The sequence below is a fragment of the Vigna radiata genome, chromosome 8, assembly GCF_000741045.1.
Source record: "Vigna radiata var. radiata cultivar VC1973A chromosome 8, Vradiata_ver6, whole genome shotgun sequence".
Classification (NCBI taxonomy): domain Eukaryota; kingdom Viridiplantae; phylum Streptophyta; class Magnoliopsida; order Fabales; family Fabaceae; genus Vigna; species Vigna radiata.
This window is the reverse complement of record NC_028358.1, coordinates 35798206-35819994: the sequence shown is the minus strand read 5'-3', so window position 1 is coordinate 35819994 and position 21789 is coordinate 35798206. Positions and strand designations below refer to the sequence as shown.

The window sequence follows — 21789 nt, the reverse complement described above, 5'->3', positions numbered from 1 at the left end:
ATGAAAATTTGAATTTCTCACGATATGAGAATTTGAATTTCTCATGAGATGAGAATTTGAATTTCTCATTAGATGAGAATTTGAATTTCTCATGAGATGAGAATTTGAATTTCTCATTGAGAATTTGAATTTCTATAAAGATATTTTTTGGTGTCTATATTTATTTTTTAATTTTACTTTTTAAATAAAAAATATACTCTTTAAATAAATGTTTTTTAAAACTAAAATAATTATTTATCAATTTTACCTTTTAAATAACAATTTATTTTCAATTTTACTTTTTTTAAAATTTTATTTTTTATTTAAAAAATTTATATACAAAAGAAATAAAAAATATTTTAATAAAATTCTAAAAATTATTTATATTTCATTTTGTAATTATAATAATAATTTTTTTATTGTTTTTTATTACTAAGGCATGTGTTTTCGCTTGTGTAAAATTAGTAATTTTGTTGATTGAATTTTTTCTTTTAATTATAATAAATCATAATTTTTGTTATGGAAATTGTTTACATAATTCAGTTCTTATCTTTTGTGATTATTCATGACTTTGTTAAATTTTGAGCTTTTCAAAAAATATGTTTTTAATTGGTGATACCATTCTCAATCCCATAAAAAAAATTATTAAGTATAAAGTGATTGCTGTTTTTATGTCCAAAGTCATAAAATAATAAATATAAGTATAACGTGATTGTTAGGCATTTTTCATTCTCTCAATATTTTCTTCCTTTCTCCAGCCTATCTTTTTCGAGTTAAGTTATTTTAATACGAGTAAGGACTCATTTAATAAGTGGAATGATTTTTATTTTTTTTAATTTTAATCTTTTACATTATTTTGAATTAACATTTGAGGTTAAGTAGATTACAGGCGTATTGTAATTAACAAAACTTTTACTAATGAAATATATTTCACTCATTTTTTTTCTATTTATTAATATATATATATATATATATATACTTAATAATTATTTCTTTATAAAAGTGTTACAAAAATTTTCTTTATAACTAGATGACCCTTGGGGAAAAAAAATTCAAAAGCTTTACTTTTATTTTAAAATATATAAAAATTTTGACAAAGATCAAAACTGGCGTGAATAACACTTAATAATAATAAATAAAAAAACTTAATATTTATTATAAAGAAAAAACACATGCCTTAATATTTATTATAAAGAAAAAAAAACTAATGTTAAAGTAAAACCAAAGAATTTTATTTGAAAAGTAAAATGACATTTTAGTCCAAAATAATAAAGCAGAACAAAATTTCAGGCTTATTATTACAAGAAGAGGATGGTGATCTGGCCTAGATAGAAGCGGAAAGATTTAGGAATGTTTTGTTTTGAAAAGCCTTGTTTGGATGCTCTGTCCAATCTATATCCTTACTGTGCCATTTTAAGCAAATGCAATTGTTCTCCGACATCTTCGTCGGAAACTCCGACCCTCATGGAACTTTTTCCTCTTCCTCTCTCTCATTCTCTCCTCTCACAAACAAATTTTCTCTTTCCTCCCTACAAAAACCAAGCTTCAACTTCCATTTTTCTCTTTTGGGTTGCTCTAACCGTACCCCCAAAACCTTGCATTCCCATTGCAACAATCTCCAAACCTCATTTTCCACTGCACGAGCAAGCAAAAAGGTACCACATCACAATTTTTTTGTTGTATGTATAGTAAAGACCAAATGCTCCAGTTTTTTTGTACAATTCTGCAACATGCAAAGGTTTTGTTTCTTCTGGGTTAATTAATTTGAAAGGAAAAACTGGTCTGTAGCTGGAAATGGGTCTCCTTTGATTTTCTTCTTTGCTCACTTTATATTTGGTTTTTGTTTTGCTGTTGTTGTTGAAGGGTTGAAACTTTTGAGTTCCTTCGTGGAACTGAGGTGCGGGTTCCTTTCCAGGAGCATGTTTACGAGAAATATTATGTGATCATGGTGATATATCAATTGTCATGGTGAACATTCATGTTCTTATAGTTGTGGAGGGAATCGTTGTGTAGAATTCCTGGAAATTTTGCTGGTTCTCCATCATGAATATTCAAGTTTCTCTGCTGAGTTTAATTGATTTTAGAAGGATTTCGGAATATGGTAATTTAGAAAGGTGCATGGCGAATGAGAATTTGTACACTGTTCAAGGTTGGGAAAATCTGTGTTGGAAAATTTGTTAACTGGAAATTGCCTTTGAAGTGAAGGTAAAGAGATTTATCTGTTAGACTTTGTGTCTGGAATGGGCAATTTACACGAGGAGAAACCACCATCACTGGTTAAACGTGGTTAGATGTCGATAATTCAGTGCTCTAGTGCAAAAAGTGGTTATAGGAAACTAACTATATGATAATCCACCATGAACAATGAGGATCCTGGCATTTCAGGCAAACAATATATAGGTGCGGTGAATTATGGTTTAGGCAACCAAATCTCTTCTGCTGAGGATGGACATGACATATGTTACCAAACGGGTGAAGAGTTTTCTGCGGAGTTCTTACGTGATCGAGTTGCCTTAAGAAGAATTCCTGTCATAACTGACACAGACATGCGTCTGCCAAACAGATTGGATGTTAATATTAATGATAATAATTGTCAGTTGGTTTATGAGGATCTAAAGCATGCTCTCGGGCTAAGGAGAGCAGATTCGGATGGTAACTCGGATTTGTCAGAGTTTGCATTTGCCAGAGGATGTGTTGGTGAAGTTGACAACAGGACCTATCCTAATAATTTGAACAGATACCAGTTTGAACAAGCTGGTATCAGACAAGTATCAGGTACATTTTCTAAACAACTATCAGGTAACTTTTCGGAGGGAAGTGGTGTTGATCAAGTTAATTCGGGACCAAATACTTCACCTATGTACGTTGACTCACCTCATTCATACCATCCTTATGCATCAGTATTCACAGAAGGTTCTTTCTACAAGAAGATAAAGTTTCTTTGTAGCTTTGGAGGTAGAATACTACCAAGACCAAATGATGGGAAGCTCAGATATGTGGGTGGAGAGACACGGATAATATCAATTAGGAAGAGCATCGCATGGGAAGAACTTATGAGGAAGACTTCTGCTATCTGCAGTCAAAGTCACACTATCAAGTACCAGCTTCCTGGAGAGGACCTTGATGCTCTTATATCTGTTTGTTCCAACGAGGATCTTCATCATATGATTGAGGAGTATGAAGAACTTGAAAGAGCTGGAGCCTCTCAACGGCTGAGGATTTTTCTCATCCCTTTAAATGAATGTGAGAGTTCAAGTTCCAATGAAGCAATAGTCAATCAGCAAAGTGATGCGGATTATCATTATGTTGTTGCTGTTAACAGTATGCTGGATCCAAGTCCACAACAGAGTTCCAGTGGGCGAAGTTTAGCAAGCCATACAAGCCAGTTTGGAAATACCATTGATTACAGCAGTCCACATTTTCACAGAGATTCATCCACATCTGCATTTGCTTCAGAGATAAAAGACTTGACCCCAACCTCTCCAAATTTTGCAGGCCTACTCTCAAAACCCAGTCCTCAATATTTTACGACCCTAGCTGGCCAGACATTCAACCAAATGTCTCCTTTACCTGCTGTTTGTGATCCCCAAAATTCTAATGGACAGCTATTTATCGATAAACCATATAATGCTATGAATGAGAGCATTACTCCCTTTGTTACGGAAAAAGTTCCACATGACAATACTCTGTATGTAGACAATGGCAATTATGTTGATCCAGTTGCATACTATAACAATCTTGCTCAAGGGCATAGACGCGTGAATTACCATCCTAATAATCAATATATAAGGGAGTCTGACCAGATCAGGAGGCCTCGTGAGAATCTTCATCTTCACAGACATAACAGAAGCAACGATTTTGTCTCTTCTGCAACATGTAATCTAAATATTCCGAGTTATGAGAGACCTTTAATTACCAGTGATGGTTCATATCATTTTAACAATATTGTCTCTCATCCTCCCGAGTCTCCAAGTTTATTGTCAGAATCTGATCCTAGAGAGGGTTCTCGGTACACAATGTTGCATGCACACTCTGACTCGATACTTAATGAGAATGATGAAAACAGTAAGGCCCACTTGCTATTTCCCCGCAATGTAGAGAGAGACAATTTTCCATCACGAAAAAATTCAAGTCATTTAGAAGAATATTCATTACAGCCTGGAGAGATAATTGATAGGAAAGAGCACCTGGCTAAGTATCAAAATTTGCCCATTTTTGGAATGACTGATAGCTATAAGAAAGTATTAGATATTGGTAAAGAGAATTTGCAACATGCAGAAAAGAACAATGATTTCTTTGGAGAAACGAACAATGCCATAGATTTTAAACATTTACAGCACATCTACACTCCACATGGTGTTTCTTCATCTTCTCCAGATTTACAGAGAAGTGAATGCAATGCATCTACTGAGTCTTTTGTCTCTCTCGAATCCCCAATAAACCTGAGGGGGCAAACAAGTGTGGTACAATTAGACAGAGCCACTTCTGAGCTTTCCATGATGAGCCGAAATTCATCAAAAATGCATCACCAATATCATATGTCTGTGGCAAAAGACAGTCAACCACTTTTCCCTGGCCCTTTTAAGTCCCAAAATGACAAAGAATCCTCATTACCTATCTCAGTAAGTGTATCTCTTTTGAATTTTGTCAAATCAAAAGAAATCTTGCATAAAATAATCACTGTATTTCATATTTCAATTCAGTATATGGACATGATTTCTTCCCAAAGAGAGGTTGCTGTCCCTGTCGGAGATCCTGCGTACTACCTGCACCAGAAGGAAGAAAACACAATCATTGAGAATCGATCTTCCGAAAATATCAGTGAATTCTGTGTCAACAGGCCAGTGTCTGATTCCAAGGGACCTAAAGATTCTATTTCTTCGGGTATCCAGTCATGCTTAAAAGTTGTCTCGAATGTAGATGAAAAGGTTGAAGTTGAACCTACATCTCTCAAAAAGGAAGGGATAGAATGTGATAGTCCAGAATCTGAAAGTAAGGTGAGAATCAGCACATGAAGTTGCTGTTTATGGTTTAGGATAACTACTTATACAATTGACACGAGGTTCTTGTCTAAATGATAGCATGCAAGGCCTGATGGTGGAAACATCAACAAGTCTACTGGTGATAGAGAAACTGCTGAAATAGAGTCTGAAATTTATGGATTACAGGTGAAATTCTGCAGTTTGGTACATATTTACTATTTCTATCTTCAATATTTTACCTTGTTGGTAAAAAAAAAAAAATCTTTCCCATCTCTTTTTTTGTTGAGACAGTTTGCTGACTAATTTTTCAACCCGAGGATGGTGATTAAAGTTGTACACTCTAAATTGTATTGCCAAAGTTGGGTTTCATAAATTTAATGTTTAATAGTTAAAAGTGATTTTTAAGTCTAGTCCAATGGTCTACTTGTGTGTTTAAAGGATAAATAGTTTTCTTAAAGCTGTTGTTTTGTTTCTCCAGTGAATTCTGATACTAAAACTAGGCTTGCCTGTGTTTACTTCCATTTAGATGTGCAAAATGATATTGACTCAATAGACCAACCTATTAAACTTGTTGCCTGAGTTGTGTTTCCTGTGGCTTTAAAAATTGCTACCAGTCATCTGCAAGGTCATATTGTGGGCCTGAAAGATTTCCCTATCTGTCATAGCCTCAATTGAACTTGGATAGCTTCATTTATCTTGAGATTTGGTTGGTGAACCGGGTTTTCATCAGGTTGAAAATGTAGTCAACCTTTTTCATTCATTAAATAATGAGTTCATGTTTTGATTGCTTTCTAAGACTTGGAAAAATGCTTGTCTTGGACTTAAAAAGAAGTCCATTTGCCTAACTTTTAGATTGGAGCTGTGTCCTTACATTAAAAAACTGAATTGGTCTGGCTCAAAAAGTTTGTTGATCCTTTAGATACTAGATAGCAAACTGAACAAGAGGATTATATGTTAGAAATCCCGAACTGTCTGAACCTATTATTATATGTGTGTTTGTGAGTGAAATTGTGAAATTATATTTTCATGATCTTCTATATTACGAAATAGAATCATCAGACTATAATGTTATAAAATATATTTCTGTTGATCACTTGGAGACTGATAGCAGTATTTGAAAACGATAAAATTTAGACAGGTGTAATCCCTCTGGTAATGCAATCTTTCCTCTAGTTGCTGTCTTCTTTTATATTTCTTTTATTATTTTACTTTTCTTTCCTTTTTACTTTCCTTTCCTTTCCTTGAATCCATTTTAATAGGATTAGAAGAAAACAGATTAAAGCCCACGTGCATGTGTTTAAACTAGTTCTTCATATGTAATAAATTCAGAATATTGAAAATGATGATCTTGAAGAAATGCAAGAGTTGGGATCTGGAACCTTTGGAACTGTTTATCATGGAAAGTGGAGGGGGACAGATGTTGCAATTAAGAGAATAAAAAGCAGCTGTTTCTCGGGTAGATTGTCAGAGCAAGAGCGGTTGGTAGGTCCCCATAAATGATAATGTAGTTGAATTTTCTAGAATCATCTATTTAGTTTACCTCTCAAATTTATGTTAATATCATTGCCTGTATAAAGCTGTACCTGGAAAAGTACTTTCATGGTGAACGAGGCATTAACTTTCTTTGATATGGAAACCCTTATTTTACTGGCTGTTAACGTGTATTTGCTGAGAAAGCTCTTGTTTGACAATGTTTCTTAGATTAAGGATTTTTGGAGGGAGGCACAGATTCTGTCAACTCTTCACCATCCAAATGTGGTAGCGTTTTATGGGGTAGTTCCAAATGGCCCTGGTGGAACACTGGCAACAGTAACAGAATACATGGTGCATGGATCACTCAAGAGTGTTCTCATGAAGAGGGAAAAGTAAGCTAACCTACATATCTAACTTGGTAACTGTTAACTAGATTTAAATTCATTGTTCTTATTAAATTATACTATATGCAGAGTGCTTGACCGTCGTAAAAGGGTCCTGATAGCAATGGATGCAGCCTTTGGAATGGAATATTTGCATTTGAAAAATATTGTTCATTTTGATTTAAAGTGTGATAATTTACTTGTCAATCTGGGCGATCCTGAACGACCTGTATGCAAGGTATTTTGAGAAACAATAACATAATTCCTTTTCTGACCTGAGAGATTTTAAACAAGTTATGCTTCTAAACATTTGTTGTCTTGATAAATGAAAAGAAAAGTTCACAATTATGGGACACATATTGTTGTTTTACATTACTTGTTAAAGTCAGTTTTCCCAATTATTGTACAAATTTAATCCCAATGGTTAATCAACTACTGATTATTAGCTTTTCTCATTTGTTTACTATCTCTTTAGTAAAGTGTAATTTCTTGATATCTTTCGTTTTTCCCTCTAGAAATTTGTTGAAAGGCAAATTATTGAATAACCTCCTTGGTGGATGTGTCATCTATAGGTTGGAGATTTTGGCCTATCCAGAATAAAACGTAATACACTTGTTTCAGGTGGTGTCCGAGGAACCCTTCCATGGATGGCACCTGAATTACTGGATGGTAACAGTTGTAGGGTATCTGAGAAGGTTAGGAACTTCCCCATCTTTCGTCTTGTTTACTTTAATTTTGAACAAGAACTTTCTAGGAAAGTATAATATCGAGTGCCTGTCTATTCTTGTTTCCTATAGGTTGATATTTTCTCATTTGGCATTGTAATGTGGGAAATCTTGACTGGGGAAGAACCATATGCTAACATGCACTGTGGCGCTATTATAGGTAAGGTTTTGTTATATGTAACTAAAACCTCTTTTAGTAATGGTCTTTTCTGTGATGGATGTGGAAGTTATTACAGGCAACTGTAATGTATTTAGCAGTTTAGCCTCAATAATCATATTTCTTCTATAACCTGGCCCCCAATCACAAAGAATAAAAGATACAGTTTCTATTTGGTTTCCATTTCAAACGTCTGTTTGGGGAAAAAAAGTCACTTTTCCGTGCTAAGACACATGTGAAGTAAAACATTTGCTAGTATTCAATAAAATCTAGAGTAAACAATTCTGATGCATTTGATGCTTAAAACCTCTTATGAAGCATCAATTTAGTCAAAGACCCTAAACTCTATTAAAATTGTAGTCTTGTTGAAGTGATGTTAATATGCACAATATTAATACACAATTTACTTGTTTGTTTCATTAAAATGACATAAAGAAGACCTTTATGTCCACATTCTAATCTACCCCAGGAGGAGTATGTGCTTATAAAAGATCTTTTTTACTGTATTCAATTTCAAAGTTAGCAACCAAAATGGTAAATGCAATAGCTAAATGAAGTGAAATATTGGTTAGCAGTAATCTTTGAGTTTGTGGATGAAATCATCCAAAAAAGTGTTAGAATAGAAGTTGTGCCTCTTGAGGGGTACTCTGTGCATCTGATGTCTAAGAAAGGCATGCCATGCTACTGAATTTGTTTTAAATCCAAGTCATAATGTTGGTTTTTCTGGCATTTTTGGTAATTCAGTTAGCCAGATCATTATTTGACATCTGTATAATTGTAGTGCACGTTTAACTTCTCCAAATCATGAATGAGCATGGCATGCTGAATCAATCAAATTATGAATTTGAACAGAAATAAGCTTTGTTTGAATGCTAATGATGAGTTTGTTTACTACTAATTTAATGAAGGAGGTATTGTCAATAATACGCTCAGGCCTCCTATTCCAAAAAGATGCGATTCTGAGTGGAAAAAGCTGATGGAAGAGTGCTGGAGTCCTGATCCTGCAGCAAGACCAACCTTCACAGATATTAAAATTAGACTTCGCAACATATCAGCTGCACTTCCCAAAAAGAGACATAACATTGGCAATCGATGAAACTTTCTCTTTTCCTTGTACACTAATGGATGCAAATACCAAAGAAAGATTATTGACATTGTTGTATAGAAAAGAAACAGTAGTGTAGAGGTATAACATAAACCAAAAATGAGTAAAAGCCATTTATTTAAATGTTCACTCACTGGTGCACACTTGAAAAAAGTGCCTCACTGCAAACATTTCTTGAGAAATATCTCTTGAATATGGTTATGGGAATGTAAATATCCTATGCATAGTGTTGGAAAATTAGTTTCATTCCATTCCTTGAATTTTTACACGTACTTAAGGATTTTTTAATGTGTGTGTGTGTTTTAAAAATTATTTTTTAAAAATCATTTCAAGAGGAATTCCAAAAATGTAATGCAAAAAGGTTTGTAGAAAGTTTTTATCTTAGTTTTTAACATGATTTAGTTCAATAATTCAAATAATCTATATCTTACTAATCTAATAAATTAAATCTATAACTTCCTCTTCGGTATTATCTGCGCTTTTTCTAATGTTTTTCATCAAACTTTTTCTAATGTCTCCAAAAAAAGTTAAAAAGTTTGCACTAAAATCCTACGTATTGCACTTTTGACTTCTTCTTTTTATACGTATTCGAAAACATATTTTAGAAAAAAAAAATTGTAATATTATCTTTGAGAAAAAAAGATTACAAGCTACACAAAAATCAAGTGGCACTAAAATATTCTAATAAACTTCCCAATTGATTAGAGTTTATGCATTAAATTATTGTTATAATATCGTTGTCTTTGTGACAGACATTCATTATAATGATAAAATAAAACTAGTACACCAATATTTCATTAATATATTTTATAGATGGTTGGTGCTGACTTTTCGTTATCGAATTTCGAATTTTTTTTTAATAGAAAATATAGAAGTTTATGCTGTGGTTGTCTTATCAAAAGTGAAAAAGAAAAACAATGAAATGTTATTTCTGTTCAAAATCTACCAATTGATAAGTTTTTCAAAGAACTTTCGGAATTTTAAAGCTCAAACTTGTACGGTCAACAAGAGCGGCATATTTGAGTGCACCGGATTGTCATATGCATTTATAACAAGGAGAAGAATAAAACAATTTTAAACAACACAAAAATAAAACTCTTCCCTTCTTCTTAATCAATCACTGTTATAAAGTCTTATTGTGATTATTTTATTTTTAAAATATGAAAAGAAGAAAAAATTGCTTTTAATTTTAATTCTTAGATAATGTAGAATTATTAAATATGATAAGAGCACTTTATATTTCATTCAACATTCTTAACTTATTGAAGTTATTAAAGTTAAAATTCAATAGAAAAAAGCTTCTAACTTAAACAACTCTATTCCACTTGGAATAATTAGGTGGAATCTAAGGAGACACATCTGTGTGTACCTACCATGTTTACACTATGCATGGAATATTTTGGGTGCTTGTAATTATTCCACGTGTCCCGATGTTGGTGCTTATTTGGTAGGTAGAAAAAAATAGTTATAAAGTAATTATTCCTTCTTATATATTTATAATAAACAGTAATTAATTGGATATTTAGAAGTAATTATCAACCCGTGTATTTTTTTTTTAAATTTGTATATTTAAAGAACTAATGTTATTACTTGATATTTAATTATATTTAATATTTTCTTATGCATAGTTAAGAAATGTTCACTGAAATCTCAGTACAGTTGAACACATTGACAAAACTATTTTTGAACATTTAATGTGTAAAGACCTAAGAATGAGTCAGCATAAAGAGGAGTGACAGGTGGCAATCAAATAAGAGGTTGAACATCTTAAAATAAAAACAAAGATTTTGAAACACTAGCGGGATTCATTTCCTCTTGTCTGAGACACCATTCCCTCTATTGTAAGCTTTTTTTTTTTCTTCTCTACCCTCTTCCCATCTTAATCCAAAAATTGAACCATTAATTTGTTGATCAGAGGTTGAGGTTGCATAGGCGATTCCGGCATCGTGGGCTTCAAAATCAACCGATCAATTTGGGTGTTGTTCATTGGGTGGGTCTAGCATTCTTGAGTCACAAAAGAACTATTGGGGTTTCCGTGGTACTGTGCAGTGAAATTTTGAGGTAAGGGAAGCTGGGAATTTCTGTTTTGTTTTATAAATTAGAGTTGCATGAGTTAGGATTATTATGTGAAATCTGTGAAATAATGCATATGTGAAATGTCTTGGTGAGATGATGTTATTTGAACTAAAATTGGGTTTGTATGTGTGCAAGAGATTGTATCTTATTTGATTCTACAATTGCGATAACGTGTTATATTAATTAGTAGGCAATGCTTTGAATGAATTTGGTACTTTTGAGTGAGTTTAAGGAAGTGAGATGGTGATTTGGAGCTATTGTAGTCTAAGGTGCAAGAGGGTGGTTGGGATAGTTTAGATAGGTCATTTGAGACTTGTTAGAAAAGCTAAAATGGTTGGGAACTCATTCTAAATGGTAAATTCAGTTTTTGGTCTCTATGTTGGTGAAATTTGGGTTATTTGAAGGGAAGAGAAGTAGTGAATTTGAGAGGTAGAGGTCTAGGACTCTTTTGGACTGTTGAGGCAGCTTAGGCAAGTTAATTATAACTTGTTAGAACTATAAAATTTGTTAAAATGAGGTTCTAAATGGTAGAAGTGGAGTTGAGTCCTTAGGTTGAGGAAAACTAGTGTTTTGAGTGAGTTTAGAGGAAATGAGAGGGTGTTTTTGAGTAACTGAGGTCTAGGGTGTAAGTGGGCAGTGAGGATAGTTTGATTAAGTCAATTATGACTTGTTAGAAGTTTTAAAAGTGGTAAAAACATTGCTCAACTGGTAGAATTAGAATTGGGCACATGTGTTGATGAAATTGAGTAATTTGAATGTAGATTGATGTGAAATCACTAGAGAATTGGTTTAAGAAGTGTTAAAGTTGATTAGGCAAGTTAAATTCATCATATAGATTGAGTTTTGATTGCTAGAAATTCACCAAAAGGCCTGAAACGAAACTTAGGGGTGTGAGTTCTGCAAAATTTGCAGAAAATCTACAGAATCCACGCCTGGGCGCCCATGAGGGGCGCTGGGCACCCTTCAACTCGCTGTTTCAACTTAATTCTGGCGCCTGGGCGCCCTTTTCTGCTCTAACCTTTGTTTTTGATAGTTTGTGGGGTTCCGGATGTCCGTTTTGGACGTTCTTTAGGTCGTTCTGAGGGTTTTTGACCCTTCCGGAGTCATTGGTTAGGGTCTCCAAGATGTTTGAATTGCCTAAATATTGGTAATTAAATATTATAATGAAATTTGTGTTAATAAGTGATGTTTATGTGAGAACATGAAATGTCTAAGTATGTATGAGTTGTTTTTATAACATAACTAAAGGATGATTGTGCAACATGATTAAGATTATGATGTATTGCGTTGTGAATTATAGTTTGAGAGCATATATGTACAAAGTATGGTTTGATGGACGTAATTCCATGATCCTCAAGGGAGGTTATATGGTGGTGCCCTGTAGTTTGTTGTGATTGACTGTATGAATGGCCGGAGTTCAGAATGGGGTTTATCCTGACATTTTACTGACCATCCATGCTCAATTAGAGAGTGATGAGTCATGTGGTGAGAATAGCAGGAGGTCATAGTCTTGGGTGTCTCCATTTATGGGCCAAGATGAGTTTGGTTGGACTTACACTTGTGTGTGGTAAGGGTGAAACTCGTTGGCAATGACTTTGCAAAGCAGTAGAGGCCACCACAAGTGTACAAACCCTTGGAACTCGACATTTCATACTAGTCCGGATGGTCAAATCACATGGTCGGTCATTGGTAACAAAATAATGTATTCGGTCTTAGTCTATGTTGTATTATGGTCCTTTGCATGCTATGTGTGGTTGAAAACGAGTCTAGTCAGTCATAACATGATGGGATAATTTGTTTAAACACTTGTATGCACATGCCTTTCTATTTTCAACTGTTGTATGATGACTTACATGTTTTAAAAACCTAGCTTACCCTTGCACTTGCTTGTTTGTTGTATGTGTTTGTCTTTCTCCTTGCGATGATCATCTAATATTTGGATGTGAGCAGTAGCTGATGATGTGCCCTTGAAGCAAGCACTGGAGAATGAAGAAGGTGTAGCCGCCTAGTGCTTAGGATTATTCTTAGTTGACTTATCTATTTTGAAATATATCCTTTGTAAGTAAAGTTTTAAATTTATGATCTATTTTGGATGACTGTAAAAAGCTTAACTTTAATTACATCCTTAAACTATTTTATCATATTATAATGCTAATCATCCTATATAATTTCCTTAAAATATTTGGGATGTTACATAACATAACTATACTTGGTTGTTGGACATGAAGTGTTTAGGAGCTACTCTTTATTTAATATTTTTCCTAAAATATTAAATCTAAAAGGATAAATCAATTTAATTTATTCTTTTAATATTTGTTTGAATTTAAATTATAAACTGAATTCAATGATTAAAGAAATAATTAAAAAGTTTAAATAGTTGAATCGAATAATTTGTCTCCTTAAAACCAATATAATTAAATTGAATTTTTCTTTTGGCGCGGAGGAAGAGAATTTTGAATTTTATCTCTTTCCCGGGAAATCTTTCACAGTGACTCTCAAAACACGCACTGCATATTTTGATTTGTTTAATCGAAAAAAAGAGAAGAGAAGAAAGAAAAAACAACGAATTGAAAATCTAGTGTTCTTTGCGTTTTCACGAATGCGATGAACTCAAAAAAGCCAACGTCAATTAGGGCTTTCGGGCAGCGAACCATTGCTTCAACGTTCCGCAATCTCCCACCACGCAATCCTCTGTGAGTCACTCTGTTTCGTTCATCGACGACAGAAATTTTGATTAATTTGTGACGAAGCAATTTTTTCTTGAACCAGCTCTGAAGGAACCGTGAGAAATCAAGCTTCACACGAGTGCGAAACCACGCATTCTTCGCTTTCAAACTTCCTCTCCTTCAAGCAGCAAAGATCCCCACATCTTACACAAACGGTCCAGGTATTTTTTTTTTCTCATTTTTTCCTCTTATTTTCTATATAACTTTATTTCCTTTTATTAGAATTAAATGGTAAAATTATTCCACTAATTGGTTAGCAATTGCTGGATCAGTTGCACCTAGTTCAAGTTTAATCAATGTTCTAGAATTTAAGTTTTGAATATCGTGAACATCTTTATAAATACCTGATAGTTTGTACGTTTTCTCCTATTTAAAAAACAATAACAAGTTTTTTTTTTTTTTTTTTTTTTTTTTTATGAAATTCTCTATTTTTTTTAGGGGAAATCGACGCCTTTTCTGTCACCTCTCGGTTTAAGAAAATGTGAGGAAAATGGGACTGCCAAAGAAGATGGAAAGGAGGGAAACAGTAACAATGACAGTAAGCTAATTTTTGAAAGCTTCAAGCACACTGAAGAGGACAAAAGAAACTTTGTCAGTGAAATTGGTGTTGATGAATTAGAAAATTCAGTTGCGGATACCAATCAAGACTCAAAGAAAAGGAAAACCCCGTTTGAAGGTTTGCTTCCCTGTTCTAACAAATTTGACCTTTTGGGGTTCTTAAAAGTTCAATTTAGCATTTTACGATTATTTCGTTTTATTTTGTCTTTTTGTGCGCTGAGTATCCAAAGGCCAGATTCGAGGTAAAAAGAATTATTTATGGAGTTATTTATTAATGTTCTTACATTCACTATTTTACATGTTATTCATTATCCTGATTGGAATTCTCAAACCAGTATTCTAATTACAGTATTGTTTGCCTGAACCTTCCCTGAATAACTGTTGCACATTAGCTTCTTTGTCTAAAAACATGTATTGATGTTATAAGAAAATTTGGTTGTCTATTTCGCTTCAAATCTTTACTGAGAGCCTTTTTAAATCCACCTTTGGAAAATCAAATAGAATTGGGTCTCAGATTTCGTCATTTCCCCCCTTGCTTAAGTCAGGACTTGAGCTTTCTTTTGGGAACTTTACTATTTAGTATGACTACGCTTTACTAATTCATCCAGCCTGAGTTCGGTGAGAAGTGGGAACCTAACCTTGCATTGCTTTTAATTGAGGCTTTCACAAGTATTTTGTCATGGTCGAGAAGTTCTATTTGACTTAATGTTTATGAATTACCACCTTTGTTGCTAATCTATTTTGTCAAAAACTAATAATATTTTTCAAATGCAAAGTATTGATTAATTATTTTTTCCATCTATACATATTTAACAATTGCCACAACAATAATCTATCGCAACAAGTAAAGAGATAAGATATTTTGTTTAAATAAAACCATATTACATCTCTTAATTTTTTGTTTTCGCCTTGAACACGTCAGTAAAAGTGAAACATAAGTAGAAAACGTTTATCGGGGGATTAGGAGAAGATGGCTCTTGTCTATATTGTATTACAGGGTCAGCTGGATAGTGGTTCTGATTGAGAAGACTGTCTAATCCTAAAATCACCTTTCTGTTGTGGCTCGCTTGGTGTTGGAATTAGTTGTAAAACACCTATAGAAGGTTTAGAAACTTGTTTTGCTTGCCTTGATTGCAGACACGATAAATCACAGTAGTTTTCACTTTTCAGACTTAGGACTAGTTATTGGATAATTGGAGTGAATGTAATAGCTTGCCTGAAAATATATCCGGAAACCATTTGCTATGAACGTTTTTGATTGAACGGACATAAATAAAAGTAAGACAAACAAGTACTTTGCACTGTTTACGGTTCTGAGAAACTGCCAAAATAAAGATGCTATATGGTTTCCAACTGAACCATCAGATTCTCTGGAAATCTGAATCAACATAAAGGCATGCTAGACCTCTTCTGCAAAGGTTTTGAGTTTTCATTTCCTGGCATTTTTCTCACAGGCGGAAATGAGAACCAAAGTACACGAAATCACGTGGTAGTTCTTGGAGGCGAATCAAAGTTGAAGCCAAAAAGACGAACCCAGAATGGCTCTAACAACAAAAGGCCAAGGCCTCATTATAATCACTGTATGATTGCTTACACATATTTTGTGTTTAGAAGATGGGTTTGAAATCTCAGACATTATAACGTACAATTTTTATGAGCAGATGCGAATGGCCATGGCTGGTGGGATTACGACATGGAAGGTGTCGACAATGAGGAATTGGGCTCCAATGAAGTATGGGAGGGCGTGGGATCCACCACACTCGGGGGAATAATAGATTGGCATTGATTAGACATTGTACCTGTGTTTGAGAGGAATTTTGTAATGTGCCCCTTTTGCTTAGCCTTCATACCAACCTACTCTTAAACCGTTAACTCCATGTAGACAAGTCACTCAAAGTGCAGTTATTTTCACTTCAATATAATTAGTTCACTTTAAGGCATATGCTGAAAATGTTCTGTGCCTCAGTTATTTGAAAAATAAATTTAAAGTTAATGGCTGTAGTGAATTTCAAAAAGAACATGGAATACTACAGATGTCTGTGGTGTCATGTTAATTGTCCTTATCGGTAGTAATGACATAGCAGAATGCTTGAAGATGACTCCAAACAGAATACTATCAAGTTTAAAATTAACCTATAAAGATGGCTCAGTATTGTCATTATCTATTTTAAAACGTTGCGAGTGTAAGATAGTTCGGATTTGAAAATGTCAGTAACAAAGTTTATGAATCTAGATTGTTTACATGTAAATGAAACTTCCAATGTAGTTTGAATAAAGTAACAGGAGTTTATGCTTCTACATCGATTCCGTTCTTGTAAATAAAGTAAATTAAAAACTTTTGTCAGATAGGAACAATTATCACTTTTGTTTTTGTTGTAAATTTAGCAGATGGGAATAACAAATATAGGGGGTATAATATTGCTGAGAAGTAATAAATTATAATTTTATGATATTATTTTTTAATAATCTTATTTTTTTATTATATGAATTTATTTTTATATCATATAATTATATTATATAATAATACTAAAGCAACCAAGGAATCAAAACACAACATTAATGATTTCAGATGGATAAGCATGAGATGGGCAAGAAGAAAATCACGTAGAAGATTTTCTGTGCAGTGCAAACCGTAAAGAAAAGCAAAGATGTAAAACTTCAATTGTCAGCTAATTTTTCCCTTCTTTGTCAATTTAGCGATAACTTCCTGACTTTTCAGTTTGTTTCAAGAGTACATGTAGAAAACAAACACACTTTAAGATTATCTATTCAAGAATGATGACTGTTTTAATTTAACAAATTTTACTTGAATTCGGTGATTGATTTTGTCAAATCACCAAACTATAGAGGATAAGAACATTAAAGTAGAAGAAATGAGATGTCTAGTTTGTTAGAGATAGTGGGTGCTTTGATGCAACTTTGAAAATGAGTTTTCTTCCCAAATAGGTAAATCAGTTTCCTTCGAGTAAAAACTCTCCAACGTATGTATCGATTTTCAAAACATTTTTTTATTCCTAAAATTTATGCGCTTGAATTATAAATTGTCATATTTGATAAATTTGCTAGTTTTTATGACTGCTGATTTAAAAATTATATTTAATATGCAGAACAAAAAAAAATTATATATAAATTAAAGTCTATTTTGAACAAACTTCTTCATAAGCATTTTAAAAAAATTAAAAAAAAAATGTTTTGTAAATTAAAATTTAGTTCATGAAAAAACTATTTTATTTTCAATATTATACTTTATAAATGTTTAGGAAATAGTTTGTCTAGACGTGTTCTCATTTTTTTTTTACTTTATTTTGTCGTGTCACATACTTTTAAATTTTCTAATTTATCTACCTAAGCTCTTAAGAAATTCTATATGACAAAGTCTAAATTCATTATTGAACCTACCTAACTAAAATTGAAACATTATAAATTTATCTAAAATACTATAAATATAAGGCAAGTTTGTCTAGACGTATTATTATTTTTTTTTACTTTATTTTATTGTGTCACGTACTTTTAAATTTTCTAATTTATCTACCTAAGCTTTTAAGAATTTCTATATGACAAAGTCCAATTCATTATTCAACCTACCTAACTAAAATTGAATCATTATAAATTTATCTAAAATACTAGACTTATTTTTGAAAAATTCACCGAAATCATGAGGGGAGAGAGAAAAGACTCAATGGTACGTGCGGTAAAAGATGTTAATGTTATACTCTTAATCTAGTTCAATGTAATTGTAAACCTAAATCAAAATTTAAATTTGAAAGAATTGAAAAGTAGTCTTATGTTCAGATGAAAAAGAAAACAAGATTTTGTTATAATAATAATAATAATAATAATAATAATAATAATAATAATAATAATAATAATAATAATAATAATAATAATAATAATAATAATATAGAGATGTTGATAAAATAAGATTGATTAAGTCCAAACATTCTTGTAACAAACCATAATAATATAAGATGGCTTCAAATTTATTTTGACATCATGCTCATGCTCAACAAAATCACAATCATCTCTCAACTCAAATCAATATAGTGTAATGAAGCATCTTAATCTTATGAACACTTGTGTTTTAAAAAAATAATGTAAAACAAAAATGTTAAAAACATTTGTTTCTTGAGTATTTTTTTTTATACATTGTATTTATATGTAGAAAGAGTAAATAATAATAATAAATCTACTTATAATTAAATAATGGATAATGAAAAAATTGATTAAACTAAAGTAAGTGTAAATATTTATTCATTAAATTAATAGGGCAAAGTACGAGAAACGAATAATTTATTTTGCTTATTTGTAAACATATAGTGAATATTGTCCACATACTCTTTATTTCAAAATTATCTCAAGTTAATTTTTATCACCACTCAAATAAAAAAGTAAAAGAATCTTTAATTAGTATAGTAAAATTTAAGTTTAGAAAATGAAATATGTATAATATAATATATATTGAACATAAAACTAGATATTTAACTGTAACTCGATAGTAAATTATACTCAACAAATAATAAATTTTATTAAAATAAATTTTAATTTACTTTAATAATATATTAAATAACAAATTTCACACACACACTATTTATAAGAGAAATTTCAAACTTTTATGGTGTTGACTCTAGAAGTAAATCTTATCATTTTAGTATATTTTACATGTATACGGGTTTGGAATTTATTTAAATTTGTACTGTTACAACTTTCTTCATTTATATCGACATATTTATTGATTTATTTTCTAAAAAGCCCACGAGCAAAATAATCGAGGACCACCAACCACAGCTAATAGCCTATAACTGCTTCTTCGGATTTATTGTGATGAAAATAATAAAAATAATAATATTTATATTTAGGATAATGATATTTAGACAACATTTTTTTGACAACATTTGAACATTGATTATGTGTCAATCTGTGATTGGTCAAAAATTACTCCAGATTAGTGTTTATGATTATTATTATTGATTGTGGAGTAATTTTTGACCAATCACAGATTAACACATAATCAATGTTCAAATGTTGTCAAAAAAATGTTGTCTAAATATCATTATCCTTATGTTTATATTTATATCTCATCTATTTTTAGGAATAAAACAATAATAATTTAATTTCATTTATTAAAATATATTTTTAATCTATTATACTTATCACGTTATATACAAATTTTTATCTCAAATTCACTTAAATCATATCACTCTTTTTCTTGGTTTAAACAACATTATAATTTATCCTCCATTTTTTCAAATCTATTTTCTCACTCTCCCTAAATCCTCTCTCTAATCCAGACACATTCTTAAAGAAAAAAAAAACAATTTAAAAAGTAAAAATATTTTAATTTTTAATTTTAACTTTAAAATTCGTTACCAAGAGAGGATACTTGATAAATTAAATTAGAGATTCTAAATTGTTTTTATTTCTATATCCCAGTTTAGATTTCATTTGAGTGAAACAGAAATTGGGAAATTTTATTAGAGTAACACTTCATTAGTTTACAAAAATTTAACTACTATTTTTTCTTTATGAATTATGTTATTGGTAAAGATTATTGATAATTTAATTTATATAAAGAAATTTAAAATTACAGAGGGAATTAAGTTCAATTCCACTTAAATTAAGGATTTGTTGATATAAGTTTAAATTATATATTACCTAAAATAAATAAGTTTCGTGAAATATTTATTATGATAGTTATCCACATGGAATCGGATTTAATTCCTTTGGATCCAAATTTTGTAAAAAAATTAAATTTCAATTGAATTGGGATTTAATCACGGGTTGACTAAAACAAACATATATTTCTAGCTATAATTGTTTATTTGAAAAATATTAGTATTTGTCAAGAGATTTTATTGTTAAGATTTATTTGGTCTCTCAATAATTTACTTATGATATTGTTAAAATTATGTACCTTACTTTAATTTTACTAGCATTGCTTTGTTAAAACCGGTAATGTTGATATTTAAATCTTTAATTCGTAGTTTCGATTTTGATAACAATATTTATTATCAGTGAAAAATATAAACATACTTACCATTTTATGTGCAAGTGAAAACCTTGATTTATTTATCAAAATTACGTTTTAATTTATTTTTTAATTTGATTAAAAAGATTTAAAGATACAATCTAAGATTAATGAATTAAAGATACACTATTACATAAATAATTTAATTTTATAAAGTAGTCAGAATACAATTTAGATTTGTGATATTATTATATAATATTAACTATGTGATGAGTGCATATTTATGTCTATATTATTAAATAAATACAATTTAGATTTATGTTTAAACGATTGATTTAGAGTGAATTTGTGACGATTAAATTTATTGGATTTGAGAATTAAAGATGTTTAAAATGTTATTTTTAGTTACATAAATTATTTTGGATATTTTAATATTTATTTGTACAATTGAAGTTAGAATTTTATATATTTAAAATATTAAATTGAATGGTCTAGTCTAATCTGGTCAATTCAGGATCCTATACAATTTTGAAAAGTGAGAGATGGCTAAAGTGCAATTAAAGTAAAATTCTGGACTTCTGTGCAATTTTAAAACATAATTTAGAGAGAATATATCTTTAAGATATTTTATTTGATATTCTTAAATAATTACTTTATTTAACTATATAAGTAAATATTAAAAGATAATATTTGTCTAATATTTTTGAAATTAAAAAGATATTATCAAATATTCTCAAAAGGATTAAATCTCTTGAATATTTGGAAATATATTAGATATAAGATAAAATATTTTATCAATAGAACATTCAGAGTTCAAACCCATGAAACCTATATAAAGAGACCAAGAGAGACATAAATCATAACTCATTCCTTCTCTCAAACTCCCTCACTTGGAAGTACTAAGACTATTCCATTGTAATTTCATTATGAATTCCGAGGTTAGGTTGAACTAATGAATTTGTTTCTTTTAATTATTAATTTGAATTATTTTTCTTCTATGTTTTTCATCTTTGCAATTATTTTTGCATCATAATGTGTTTGAATCTACATGCATATAATATAAGTTTAAGGGTTTTTTGGTATCAATGATTAATTAGCGTGGTGAGGAAATTTAAAAATAGATATATTAAATACAATAAAATTTAATTGAGGGTATACTTTGTTGAATTTATGATAAATAGTCATGAAACATCTAACATTTGATTGAAAATCTATTTTGATTAATTTGATAACTTTAAATATAACTTATCATTACGTTTTATTTATTTTTTTATTTTATAAAAGACACAAAATAACACACTTTATATATGCAAGATTCAGTATAAAATAACATGTATAATAATAATAATATTAAACAATTTATACAAAAATAAAATAAAATACTCGTCAAAAGTTAAAATACGAGAATGATAACGAATTATAAACTTATGGTTGGCGTTCTCTCCTGGCGAGAAAGAGCGTAACAACTCCACATGACCACTTCCATGTGTAGATTGAAAAAATCACTTTAGATACTGTGCGAGTTTTTGGTGACGCCAAACGCGATTTTTCACGTTGGAACAGTGTCAAACTGCGTCAAGAATGTGTGTCCAAACAGTGTGCATGTTATTTTATTTATGTAATTTAATGCAATTTAAGCAGTCAGTAAATGCTAATTTAT

General features: G+C 30.9%; 2 protein-coding genes and 1 long non-coding RNA gene across 4 annotated transcripts; all 3 read left to right on the top strand.

Moving 5' to 3' along the window:
* The first annotated feature begins 1323 nt into the window (after positions 1 to 1323).
* On the top strand, positions 1324 to 9022 carry LOC106769829 (probable serine/threonine-protein kinase DDB_G0282963). 2 transcript variants are annotated; one of them, XM_014655606.2, is made up of 10 exons: positions 1324 to 1634; positions 1843 to 4601; positions 4683 to 4976; positions 5061 to 5147; positions 6291 to 6443; positions 6663 to 6826; positions 6908 to 7055; positions 7390 to 7512; positions 7615 to 7702; positions 8608 to 9022. In XM_014655606.2, exons 2-10 carry the CDS (start codon positions 2337 to 2339, stop codon positions 8793 to 8795), a joined length of 3510 nt encoding a protein of 1169 aa, XP_014511092.1. In that variant the 5' UTR covers positions 1324 to 1634; positions 1843 to 2336; the 3' UTR covers positions 8796 to 9022. The 2 variants fall into 2 exon arrangements, with proteins under 2 accessions (XP_014511092.1, XP_022641068.1); XM_022785347.1 differs by lacking the exons at positions 6908 to 7055; positions 7615 to 7702; positions 8608 to 9022 and having other exon boundaries at positions 6663 to 6852; positions 7390 to 7493.
* A 1710-nt stretch (positions 9023 to 10732) lies between these two features.
* Positions 10733 to 12985, top strand: LOC111242338. The gene is made up of 2 exons (XR_002669148.1): positions 10733 to 10865; positions 12831 to 12985. It is a non-coding gene; the product is annotated as an uncharacterized LOC111242338 (long non-coding RNA).
* A 418-nt stretch (positions 12986 to 13403) lies between these two features.
* Positions 13404 to 16104, top strand: LOC106771499. The gene is made up of 5 exons (XM_014657493.2): positions 13404 to 13573; positions 13650 to 13767; positions 14045 to 14282; positions 15619 to 15744; positions 15826 to 16104. Exons 1-5 carry the CDS (start codon positions 13485 to 13487, stop codon positions 15948 to 15950), a joined length of 696 nt encoding a protein of 231 aa, XP_014512979.1. The 5' UTR covers positions 13404 to 13484; the 3' UTR covers positions 15951 to 16104.
* The last annotated feature ends 5685 nt before the right edge of the window (positions 16105 to 21789 follow it).